Source organism: Poeciliopsis prolifica, unplaced genomic scaffold, assembly GCF_027474105.1.
Source record: "Poeciliopsis prolifica strain line A6 unplaced genomic scaffold, Auburn_PproV2 SCAFFOLD019, whole genome shotgun sequence".
Classification (NCBI taxonomy): domain Eukaryota; kingdom Metazoa; phylum Chordata; class Actinopteri; order Cyprinodontiformes; family Poeciliidae; genus Poeciliopsis; species Poeciliopsis prolifica.
In genome coordinates, this window is record NW_026562394.1 from 9,614,426 (window position 1) to 9,627,233 (window position 12,808).

The window sequence follows — 12,808 nt, forward strand, 5'->3', positions numbered from 1 at the left end:
GTTCAAAGGTGAAAGTCAAAAACCGTTAATCGAGCCATTCTACGAAATGCTAATGTAGTCTCGGACGGGTTCCCATCCCCTGAATTACAATTACAATAAAAAAAAAAAAGAGAGAACCTTTTTGGTCTTTCACCGGTTTCTTTGATTGGTTTCATCTACTTGAATAAAAACGTATTTTTCTTTACCGAGGCGAAGACTCTTTAATCGCGTTAACGGTTTGGAACGTTCCAGCGCCCGTGTGCAATAAAATTGCTAGGCTTTGTCGCCATCTAGCGGTCAAGTATTTAATGAGCTTTTATATGTTAGCTAAAGCTAACTTTTTAAAAAAGTTTACATTTTCCTGAAGACGCACGTTAGGCCGTCTTTGTCTTCGTTGTTCGACAACAGTTGTGTCAAGAAAAATGTATCTAAAAAACATTCAAGGAATGTAGTTCTAAAACATGGTGTTGTAAGGGGAAAACCTAGTGGGGTATAACGAGCTAATGTCGGGGTTCCACGGAACATTAGTTCCTTCTGCGCATGCTCAGTGAGCTTTTGTCTAAAAAAATGAATTTTAATTTAATTTTCTGAAGGTATAACCAATGTTTTGGTAATAGTGTACAAGTCTATATGTGGCAACAATCCATTGTCTGAAATAAAGAGCATGGTGTTAAGATGGAAATCTTCAATTAGAACATTCAGACCTGGATAAAATGTCCAGATACCAAGCTTTAAACTGGATGCAACAATTAACTGCTCCAAATACTAATTCCTTAAAGGTAGAATATCCCAAGTTGTTCAATAAAAAGCTGAAAATCAAGAGGGACATACTAATCTTGCACTTTCATAACCTTTGGATTGAACCATCATTTTGACTACAGTTCAGGACACATGCCATGTGCCCACATTTTTACTTTTATCTTCGACATACCAATATGTATGCCGAAGATACTTTTGTTGTACTTCATGAATTTTACTTTTGTTGTACTTTATGAATTTGCAAAGTCAAGTACCAGCTGCAAAGTTGTAATGCAGTGGTATTGAATTCTGTGGAAGAAAACACACACAAACACAGAAAAACTGAAAAAAAAAACAACTTTTTTTTTTAAATATAAACAAAAACTACATTTTACATGAATCAAAAAAATATTTTATCAGTGAACTTTAACATAAAGTTCTCCTTTGAAATTCACTTTTACAATGCAGATTCATCTGAATAACAGGCATGCTTTGAAAGGCTGGAAAAGGCAAGTGGATGTCTGAGAAATATTGCTTTGGTTTCGACTACAGGTGGTAGGTCGCTGGGTTTTGGGTGGACATACCATTTGTTTCATGCTTTATTTTGTCAATAGCAGCCACTTAATTCTGTCAAAATAAAAAAAAAGGGAAAACAAGTCTGTACACTTCATCTAGATTCAGAGGCATCTGAGGGAAATCAGTCTGATAAGAAAAAAGATCTGCTATGTGACAATGTCTAAGTGAGGTGACCGGCGCCTCCAGTAAGTACTCAGTAGCTGAACATCTGCTGGGCAGAGTTGCTCTGCTGCTGCTGTTGTTGTTGGGTGGCTGTGGGATTGCTCTGGGCTGGATCTGGACCCTGATTCTGGGTCTCCTGAGGTTCTCCGTCCATGTGGGTGACCTGGCTGCCCTCAGCAGTTGACACAGGCCTCCAAGCCAGAGTTGGCGCCTCCAGCTGGTGGCTAATCGGGTTGACCAGAGTGGTAAGGTTGATGAAGTGGGCCACGGACTGAGGTGCTCCACCGTTGGTAGGACCCACCGTCTCCGGGACAAGTTCAGACGGTCTGTTGTGGAGCATGGCGGAGCCGCTGACGGTGTCGAAGGTGACGGTGAGGATGGAGTTGTCTAGTGTGAGGGGCCGATCGGTGGCGGTCAGGTGGCCCACGGCTACCGGCTGCAGGCTGGTGAACTGGGCTTGGGAATGGCTGGTGATTGGTGTAACGGTGATGTTGGTCAGTCCGACCGAGCTGCTAGGGGAGGGGGTTGATGGAGCGTTGGGATCAGTCAGGACCACAACCTGAAACACCAGACAAGGTAATTCACTGATGACGTCACAGAGAGGAACATTACTCCAGTTTTCCTTCTGACGAATATTCAATCGTAATCTCGCTACAATATTGTTGCATCTATTTCTTCTTAAGGAAAACCCATTGTCTCCTCTCTTCTTCTAAAAATGACAAACTCTTAAAGGGGTGCCTTTTATAAAAACTTGACATCTACCTGCTGGATGCTCTGCACAGCAGAGCTCGTCTCCGTCTCTTCGCCAACAATGACGGTGTTGAATTCAGGCATGGCCGTGTGCCTGGGCTCAGTGAAATCGCTGTAGTCGTCAGACTCGGAGAGCTCCGGTTCCACTGGGACTCTCTGCTTCTTCTTGTGGTGCCGGTTAGGTCGGACAGGCTTCTCATGGGACATGCCGTCTTTCTCCAAGGAGAGGGTTGGCTGTCAGACCGGACCATTCACAAAAAGCACAACAGCAACAGACCAAGTCAGATTTGTTTTTCTGTCTCCAACCAGTGTCCCTCTCTGTACTGAGACATAATATCTCCATATAATCCTCAAGAGTAAACAAACCTGCACAATACTGATGGAGGAATTAGTAACTGTTGAATTTTCTTGAAAATCATCATACTCATCAATTCTCATTGGCGCCACCTGGAGGCAAAAAAAAAGGAATAGTTACATCAGGGAGTCTGGGTGTGAGGTGGGATAATGGGTCAGGTCTGACTGCTATCATACAGAGGAGTGTGTAGCGCAGAACAAAATTCACACAAGTAAAACTAGCACTACTTCAATTTTACTCAAATAAAAATACAAAGTAGTAACCTAACAAAACTACTAAAGTCAAAGTGAGAAAGGATTTGGTAAAAATGCCACAAAACTCCTTGTTTTGAGTTCATAACATATGACTTCATTAGGACTGAAATGATTAATCAGACTAATCGTGATTATTGAAAAAAAAAATCATTGGCTATGTTACTAATCAATTAATTGTTAACTGGAGTATACAAACTAAAATAAGGCAGTTTTCTGAAAGAACCACACCCCTACAGCAGTGATTAAGCTACAACTGCATTTATATATATATATATATATATATATATATATATATATATATATATATATATATATATATATATATATATATATAACTTGTTCTTCATTTAGTAAAGTTACTTGCTGTGACTATATATATTTATATCTATATGTAAATTTTACTCAAGTAAGAGTAGTGATATTTCATAATCTCAATTAAGTAAAACTAAAAAGTATGGTGTAGTAAAACTACTCCCAAAAAGTTTCTCAAGTAAATCTAAGTAATTGCTACCCACCTCTGATCATGTAATCATCCCTCCCCTGGGGGCTCGTCCGGGCTTACCTCGGGGTGTTTGCGGCGCAGATGGCGGTTCATGGAGGCACGGGTCGACACCTTAGTCCCACAGAGGTGACACGACTGGGCTTCCACCTTTTCATGGGTCAGGTGGATGTGCTTCTGCAGCATGTACTCCGTCAGGTACTTCTTGTCGCAATGTTCACATTTCCACGTCTTACCCACTGCAGCCACAATGAAACAATGGTCAGTTCAGGACACAGTCGATCACTCTGTAAAATGCTGGCTACATAAAATGTTTTGTACAACGCAACTATTTTAATTAGTACATTTTAAAGATTGCATTTTATGACAATGTAGGAAGTCTCAAAATAATACACATTAACAAAACCTCTTCTCATGAGAGCCTGACCTGTGTGGATTAGCTTGTGCGTCTCCAGGGTTGTCCTCTCGCTGAACGTCTTCCCACACAGTTCACACATAAAGTCCTTAACACCTGCAACCAAGTTGGTATTGCGGTCAATCAGCAATAGTATGAATGTTTCAGCTAAATGGAAAAGTTCACTGAAACATCCCAAACCACCTGTGTGTCTCTTGAAGTGCTTCAGCATGTTGACTTTTTGGGCAAACTTGCGGTTGCATTCTTTACACTCGTACTCTTTGATGCCTTTGTGAAGCTTCATGTGGTGCCTCAGAGCGTGCTTGGTTTTCATGCCTGCAAAGGAAGACATTGCCAATCTATAATTATAATCCGAGTATAACTTAAGGGATCAAGCTTCGACTTAGTGAAAAACATGAGGGGTGTGATGCAAACCTTTCCCACACTCTGCACACAGATAGTCCCGATTGTCATCGTGAACCCTGAGGTGCTCCTTCAGCATGTCCTTCCTGGCAAATGATTTACCACATTTCTCACAGCAGTGGCTCTTTACCCCTGGATCGTGACATCAAAGATATGTTTTGGCATTCAAATAAACAGGAGAAGAAAATAATTGGATTTTTTTTCTCCCCAGTTCTTTCCAGAAGGTAAAAATGGAAAAAAATAATTCACCTAATATGTTGTTGCAGTGTTTTGTCAATGTCTACATATCAATTAAAGAATATCTTAAGGATGGAGACCATTCAGAAAGCAATGCTGATACAACTGCCTCAACTAAAATCTTTTTGCGGTGATTGAACACACCAGGCAAAAGTGCGATTAGCTGAGAACAACCCTCTTCAGCCGTAAACTAAAGGAAAATGGGCTCAACAAAAACAAAAACAGCCAGCCGACTGTTTTTTTATGAGGTCAGTTCCTGTCTGCCTTAAAGAACTAGCGATTGACTAGCAAATCCCAGAACTATTTTAAGGAGATAACAGGAAGGCTGAACAAAGCATGCTCAGAGCATATTGTGTCCAACATGAAAGCGACTTTAAAGTTATTCCGTTTTAAGATCCTACAGAGTTCCCGGCGCGCTGCTCACCAGTGTGGATAATCTTGTGTCTTTCCAGGTTGCCGATGCTGTTGAAGATTCGACCGCACATTTCACACGGATGGATGTACCTGGAGGACAGAACCAGCTGCAGTTTAACTCATCTTTCATGTAGTTTCAAGCAGCGCGCAATAGAGGCGCTCCCTGCTGACTTACTTCTGCACTGCAGGGTCGGGCAGCTGCTCCCTGTGAATGACCAGGTGAGCGTTGTACGTGGCCTTCAGAGCAAAGTGACGGTTGCAGATCGCACAGCTGTGGCCTTTCTCCTTGTGTTGCTCCATGATGTGCTTCAGGTAATCTCTGCCCTTCGCAAACGACAACTAGGCACACGGAAGCAGATGACCTGGGTCACGTACTGATCCCTGAAAACAGCCTCCTGTCCGGTTTGCATTTTCTGCTATTTTTTTTAAACCAAAAAAATTAAGCTTACTTGACATTTCTTGCAGTTGTATTTGTGGTGGTCAGGATCATCGTCCTCATCTTCTTCATCCGTTTCATCGCTGTCGTCTGGCGAGATGCCGATCTTCTTGATGAAGTCCTCTCTCTCTTGCTCATCCATCAAAGCAATGTCCTGGAACCAAAACAACTCCATTAATTTAAATGATTTTTTTTTTTAACAGACATCTTTCCTAAAGTTGAAAACGCAGATCGGAGCAGGACTCAAGGTCACCTTGAAATGCACGTGGATGTGGTCCCGGAGGACGTCCACGCGGAAGAACTTCCGCCCGCAGATCTCGCAGGTGTATTTCTTGTCTCCGTGAGTCAACAGGTGCTTGTTCATGTTGCTCCTGCAAGAAAACACCTGCGCGCACAGGCACGCAGTACGTGTGTGACGAATACAGCATCCGAGAGCGCTTTTACTGCATGTCTGCTTCCAACCAGGCATCAGACCGGTCGCCGGCAGCGCCTGAGACGAACTCTTACCTTGCCACAGATGGGGCAGGGAGACGGTTCCTTCCTGTACTTGGTCCCTTCCTCTCCGTTCGCCTCCAGCTCTTCTTTTTTCATCTGTTTTGGGCCTGTTTACAAGTATAACAAGTTGAAGACGATGAGGATGGCCCGGCTTGGCATGTCTAGAGCATGACATTTTTGCCCTTTCTTCTTTGCAAAGTAGCTCAGTTCTGTAGGAATTGCTTCGACTATGTAAACAGTTCACGTTAACTCGAGTTGCATCTTGACAACTTTTCAAGAAGTTGATTTTTTACGTATTAAGAAGATACTTGAAAAGGTTATTTGGACTTTAAACGTCAACTATGCAAAAAAAAACTTGTTCTAGGATGATTATATGCAGCAATTCCATTTTTTTCTTTATGTTATTGCAAAAGTAAAACATACCAAAGAAGTGCAACTCTGACCGCAAAGTTTAGAGAAAGTTGCCAGATAATGAGTCATTTTATGCTGCAACAATCGCAAGAAAACGTCCCAACATTTTGAAGACTGGTTTAGGGTCATTGTCCAGTTGGAAGAAGAATCTCCACCACAAACTAAACCGCTCTCCCCGGCTCTCCTGATCCTGCTCTCCGGTCACAGCCACTCACCCACGCTGTGCCTCCTGTGGTGCTCCTGCATCACGTCTTTGCGGTAGAACATTTTGTTGCAGATCTCGCAGGAGTAGAGCTTCTCGCCGTGCTTCTTCTTATGCTTGGAGAGGTTGCTGTTGGTGGAGAAGAATCGCGAGCAGATGTCGCACTGGAACGTCTTGTCATCTGGGGACGTGAGAGGTGGGACGGAATGAAACGAGAGAGCAGATCCAGGCGGGACACGAAAGCGCCTCGGAGCGTCTTGCGAGAAGAGCAGAGAAACGGCACCTGTGCGGCAGTTGTGGAACTTTAGAGCGTTTTCCAGGCGAAACGATTTCTCGCATGTGTTGCACTTATATTTGTAGTCTTGGTCAGGCTGCAGAGAAAACACAAAGACATCAACAAGCGGGAGAAGGTCCAAAGCCGGAGGAGGCGTTCTGGAGTGTCACTCACCATGTTCTTGCTGTGCTTGTAGGAAATGTGCTGCTTCAGACTCTCCTTGCGGCTGAATAACTTATCGCATTCGTCGCACTTGAACAGCTTATCACCTGAGACGGGCGCAGAGGAATCCTGCGATGTTACACACTGCACAGCCACTTTGCTCGATCGACTCCGGTTTGCGAAAGACGACACCTGGCTCTTACCGTGAGACCGGATGTGTCTGTTCAGGTTGCTGCTGTTCTGGAAGATTTTACTGCAGAGGGAGCAGCGATAAACCCGCTTGTGCTCTCTGGCTTTGTGCCTCCTTTGGACAGCCGCGCCGTCGGAGGGCGTGAGCAGGCTGCTGCTCTCTGAGGCTGCGGCCGCCTCCGAGGCCACCGGCTCCAGGCCTCCCAGCATGGGCTTTATGTCTGCACACGTCAAGAACACACACACACACACACACTGATGAGTCAACATAAGGAGACCTGCTTTTTAGCTGCAGTATCTCGTAGGGCTGCGCCGATTTAGTTAACTTTGGGAGGTTCAGCCAATATTTAAGTGGGAAACTGATTTTCTCCATCTCTGCCGTCCAAGTTAGTGTATCTGAAACTAATTTAAGAAAAAATAGATGTAAAAAATTTTAAGGTCAAAGAATCAAAATCCAAGTATCTGCTCATTTGTTTAAGACTCATCCAAAAAGCCAGATTTTTGGTGAATTCCTTAGAAGCCGGACTCTTTCCTTTCTTACCTTTGGTCCTGCTTGTGAAGGAGGCCGCTCCAGGCCTGCGACCCCTGGCCCTCCTCCCGCGGCCCTGCCCTCTTTTACGGCAAACCGGGGCCGTGTGGGGTTTCCCTTCCTCAATACTGGGGGCAACCAAGGACTCCACTGAGGCAACCTCACTGCTGAGATCCAGGGTTATACCTGGAATCAGTAAAAGGGAAATAAATGTATTGGAGCACGGAAACATGTCTGGATCCCCATCCTATTAAGAATAAATACTGAGGACAGAAAGCTCAGAGAAAGCATTGCAAACTTGACTGAAATTTAAAGCCGCCTTTTACAGATTTGTGGGAATTCAGGTGATTGATGCGTCAAGTTGCTTTACCTGCATTGTCGTCTTCAGCCGTGTGAAGCAGCAAGTGGGCGTCTGATATCTTCATTTTAGCAGAGGACAATGCGACATCTGTTCAGGAGGAAAGAGCAGACGGCACGTTGTTTCTACACCGGCTCACCAGAATATGTGCTGTAAAGTCTTTGTGACGCACAGAGCTACTCAAAGGTGTTCATGGACCTGTTTCACAGTTTGCCGCACTGCAAACCACAACTTTCACTGGATTTTATTGGGACTTCATCAGACTCTGGGTTCACCGACTGCAGATTTCTCACTGATCCCCAATTAAAAAAAAAAAAGCCTAACCAGCCAACTCTAAATTTGGCTGATAAATGTATTTATTTATTTTGAAAAGTTGCTAAAAATAGTGGTAAAATTGCTGGTTGGCAATAGTGGGGTGACCATTGTTAACCGCACACATGCAGAGAGCTTCAGGAGACGGTGGCTGATTTTTTTTAGACCTTTGTGGAGACAGAGAAGATGGATCAATAGATGCTGGCCAATTGCATTTCCCAAATTTACAAAAATTGAGGCTGATTTATGAGGGCACCCTTACATGCGGCAGAGCGACAAAAGCAGAGTGTAGTTGTGAAGAGGAAAAGGATGCAAGTCTCGTTTCAGTTTTTTGCCACTAAAAGTCCCCAAAAAATATGGGACGTGTTTGTATTGGAAGTGGTAAAAATTAAAATGAAGTCAATATTTTCCACTTGCATGATTGTTTTTCTCATGCCTTGCTCTCTTTCTGCCAAAATACAAAATACTTCAATCTGGTGCGTTGGTCTGGACCAGTGGTGGTCGATGGATTGGATGGAGCTCGTATTACAATTCGAGAATCATGAGTCAGAGTGGCCCAGTCAAAGACCAGACCGAAATGCAACCAAGAATCTGTTGCAAGATTTGAAAACTGGTCTTCACAGACGCCGATAATAAATTACGCGCTACTTTCTTTTAATCTGTCGCATAAAATCCATGCGAAACACGCTGAGGTTTGTGATTTCCGGTTACCTGGTGGAGGCAGCGGTGGTGGCAGCTTCAGCATCGGTTTCTCCATCTTCTTGGCATAGAAGGCGCCATACCAGACTCTCAGCTCCGTTCCTGGGAGCACGTCCTGGTAAACAGCAGAACCACAGGTAGGAAGAGTGCAACCCTCGGATAGCATGATGTCCCGGCCAGGCTGGGCGAGGGTACCTGAGACGTGTTGAAGTAAACGTCGTCATCCTGCTGGTAAGCGGTCAGGTTTTGGTGCCTGTGGTCGGCGGCAGGTCGCACCAGCATCATCCAGTTGCAGTCGTCCTCGCTGCTGCAGTCAAAGCACACCACGGCTCCGTCCTTCTGGAAGATCTGCCCGACAGACGACAAAGTACACATGCCAGGACGAAATCTTCCCAGCACAAAGCAGGGCTTGAATCGTGCTTTAAGTCGTGAGGGTTTATCTGGCCGCACCTTCAGAGGGAATGCTCCTTCGTTCTCCAGAACCGGCACTCTCTTTGCTTCGAAGGGTCCGAAGCGGGTCCGCTTGACCAGTCGACGCAGGACGAACACCCCCTCCTCTCTGTTACCCACCTCTCTGATCTCCAAGCTGTTAGGGAGAGACGATCTGACGCAGGACAGAGAGCGGGAGTTTGTTTAAAAAAATGAGCAAAATCCAGCAGGATTAAAGGAGATGCACATTAATAATACCTGCATTAGTGGGGTTTGTTGGAAATAGCTAAACAGGTGAAGTAAGGGGGCTGAAATTTATTTATTTTGTTGGTTTGAATTTTAGAGTGGAGTTTGGAGTCCAAATTTTTTAAAGAAACAAGCCGAAAACAAGTTGAGGTCAAAGTTCATCATTGTACATTAAGAGACGATAAAAAGAGTTGCACCCAGGATTTGAGTGTTTTTTAATTTTGTTCTTTAAGAGAGCACCAAGTAGTGGTGTTCATTTATTGCACCGTTTATGATTTATTGTGGAAAATGTCCCGTTGTGATCAAATTTTCGATGTATTGTTGTCTAGATAAATTTTAATTAATGACCTTATTCCTTCCCCCAAAAAGGCCAAATTATGGAAAATGCTACGTTCGCTCTTTTCTCCTTTGATTGTTCTGCGAGAGCATCGATAAATATCAGCCATTTGGAAATTACTATGCAGTTATTTTGTGCAGCAGTGTCCCGGAGAAGTCATTTTTACCATGCGGTTTTATTATCATTTTGATTTTGTTACAATAGCACCACCAAATAATGCAATAAATGTAGAAGTCCATGTCGGCCCGTCCTTATGTCCAATGCAAACAACTGCAGGACAAAATTCCTCCACAGTGATGCAAAAACTCACTGCAAGTTTTTCAAACATTTAATGGCAGATGTTGCTGCATCAAGATGTTTTTTTTTCTTTTGTATCTTGGTAAAGGAAATAATTTCAAAACAATTAGTCTTTACTCAGGGTGCATTTTTTTTATATCAGGGCTGGGAAATAAATCAATCTATATCGCGACAGACACGTCATCAATACCAACAGAAAATGCACAATGCTTGTTCAATAATGTCACTGTACTCTGCTCCATAACCGTACAGCATTCTGGGGGATGTAGGCAGAGGAAACACTTTAGCCTCATCTTCTCACAGGTGCCATCAACTAACTTACTTCGCTCTTTGGTTACCCCTGCTGAGTAATTTGATTCATCACTATGCCTCATAACTGCACCACCAATAATTGTCCATCCTCAGTAGTAAAACGTCACAATTTAGTATGATCATAGATAGGATTCGGACATTTTTATTATTTCCAAAATAAATGGAAGTGCCGAGTTTTATACATACATATAAAAATCATGGCGTGGAGTGAAGGGAGGATATTAGAACAACACCTCGAGATTAAATTGTGGATAAAAGAGGCAGCATATCATTATCGACATCGACTGATATGAAACACAAATATCGTGTTTCGTATCGATATTTCATGTCGCCCAGGCTATTTTTATAAACACATTTGTTTGATCTGAAGCATTGCCACAAAAAACAAACAACCAAAAAAATCTAAAAAATATTAACCTGTGCTTCTAATGTTCTAACTTTAATAACTACTATTTCAGTGCTCCCAACTCACCGAGCCCGGCTGAGGACGAAGGAGTCCTGCACGGTCACCAGGGGCCCCAGCTCGGGACACTCAGAGTCATGGTACTGACCACAGTCCTCGCACCCTGTGGAAGGGATCACATCTGTCACCACAGCCTGCTCCCACGCTGTCAAGAGTCAGAGTACAGCGCCGGGTGGGTCCATACTCACAGATGAACTCATCTGGGGTCTGCTCAGCCATTACGCCAGCCTGCACAGAGAGGAGACGGGTTTTTATTCCGAGTTTGGCCGTGAAGAGAGGAGGAAGCAGACAACATTCGTGGTCATTTGAACGCAACTACTTGTAGGAGTGAGTGGTTTGAAAGAGACGAACCCGCAGAAGTATTCTTTTTTTTTTACGGTGCTTTTCGGCTGTACCTGAACACATCAACCCCTCTGATATATGACAGCGTGTTTGAAGGCACTAACTCCGTTTTTTTTTGTTGTTGTTGTTGTTTTTTTTTATTTCCATGTTTATGAGGCTGCATTTATTGATTTATTTATTTTCCTTCCAATCTAAGGAATCCGTGTGAGAGTCGGGATCCAGGATTTGAGCGGTGCCCGAGCTCTAGCCGGGTTTTAACTCCGATCTGAGCGGCTTCTCTCCTCCACAATGTAACAAAGAACAGTCGGCATGGCGGCTGGATCGGAGACGCAAACCCCCAAACCGGAGTCGGTGCTGTTCGGCGGCGGGGTGAGAGCCGTGGGAGCGGCTCAGAGGAGGCCCGGGCGACCCGGACACACCGGCTGCACCTCCGCTGGCAGACTGCGTCGCCATTTTGACGGAAACGCCAGTGAATGAGTGAGGAAAACACGTTACCTTCTCTGCAAAACAGCCTTCATTTAGCGAGTCCTGACTCCGGGTTCCAATCCGCTCCAGAAACGGCGCAGGACCGGAAGCGAAGCCGAGCCCATTGCATCTTGGGAGCTGTAGTGCTGGGAACAGTTTGGGTTTTCTTTTAGCGCTCAAAGCAGAAAACGAGAAAAGACCTTAGTTATTGCCGCCGTTTGTTATTCGAGCGTTGTTTCACTTTGACGTTACTCTATGAAAACATGACTACGTGTGTTTGTTTTACATAATATCATGACGGAATGTGTTTAACATAAACATATTTATAAGTATGTAGCTTATTTAAAAGCCAATATGCGCCATCTTGCAAAGGTATTCATGCTGCTTTGGAAACGTAAATATATTCGAGTTGTTGTCTGTTTTAGCCAAAGAAAAAACATGACGCTTAATTGTGAAACGAAAGAAAAACTTAAGTGTGAAAACTGTATGAAATTAGCTTTTCGATCCCCGTACTATCAAACCCTTTTGTAAATCCCACAAGTTTCTGCTTATCCCAAAACTGGGGTGTATATTCAGAGCAAACACCCTGAACGCACCACTGGGAAACCTGGAGGTGGCAGCATTATGCTGAGGGGAGGCAGTAAGGGACGTGAAGCTTGTCAGGAGGATGAGTGAAGCTACATTCAGGAAGCAAAACGTTTTACAAACTGCTAAAGGCTTGAAGCCAAGGTGGTTTGCAGTAAAAAAAAAAAAAAAAAGAAAGAAAGAAAGAAAAAAGAAGCGCGTATGCAACTTGAGGTCCTGGCTATTAAATCTAGTAAAGACCAAAGACAACTTTTGAGACGTCAGACAAAGCATTACCTCTCTAAATATTGAGTTGAATACAAATTGTTTACATTTTGAAACCATAAATAAATAATTACAGCAAATAAAAAGTTCACTCTCTAAATTCTCCCTAGGTGTGGGTGTGTGTGTGTGTGTGCATGGTTGTCATGTCTGTCTCTGTGTTTGATCGACTGGCGACCTGTCCACGGTGACTCCACTAGGGACAAGGGTCTTAGAAAATGGA

At 43.8% G+C, this 12,808-nt stretch overlaps 1 protein-coding gene across 4 annotated transcripts; it reads right to left on the reverse strand.

The window, feature by feature from the left end:
* Positions 1-1,057: 1,057 nt before the first annotated feature.
* Positions 1,058-11,938, reverse strand: prdm15 (PR domain containing 15). Of its 4 annotated transcripts, XM_055043927.1 has the most exons (24): positions 11,770-11,938; positions 11,121-11,160; positions 10,942-11,035; positions 9,299-9,452; positions 9,044-9,196; positions 8,861-8,963; positions 7,850-7,927; positions 7,492-7,665; positions 6,965-7,171; positions 6,774-6,868; positions 6,609-6,696; positions 6,339-6,506; positions 5,725-5,819; positions 5,471-5,602; positions 5,231-5,371; positions 4,957-5,120; positions 4,792-4,871; positions 4,143-4,262; positions 3,912-4,043; positions 3,741-3,824; positions 3,377-3,552; positions 2,572-2,652; positions 2,218-2,439; positions 1,058-2,014 (listed from the first exon to the last, which is right to left on the reverse strand). In XM_055043927.1, the coding sequence occupies exons 2-24, from the start codon at positions 11,149-11,151 to the stop codon at positions 1,487-1,489; spliced, it is 3,300 nt and encodes a 1,099-aa protein (XP_054899902.1). In that variant the 5' UTR covers positions 11,152-11,160; positions 11,770-11,938; the 3' UTR covers positions 1,058-1,486. The 4 variants fall into 4 exon arrangements, with proteins under 4 accessions (XP_054899902.1, XP_054899901.1, XP_054899899.1 ...); XM_055043926.1 differs by having other exon boundaries at positions 6,339-6,696; XM_055043924.1 differs by having other exon boundaries at positions 9,044-9,452; positions 11,770-11,818.
* Positions 11,939-12,808: the final 870 nt, after the last annotated feature.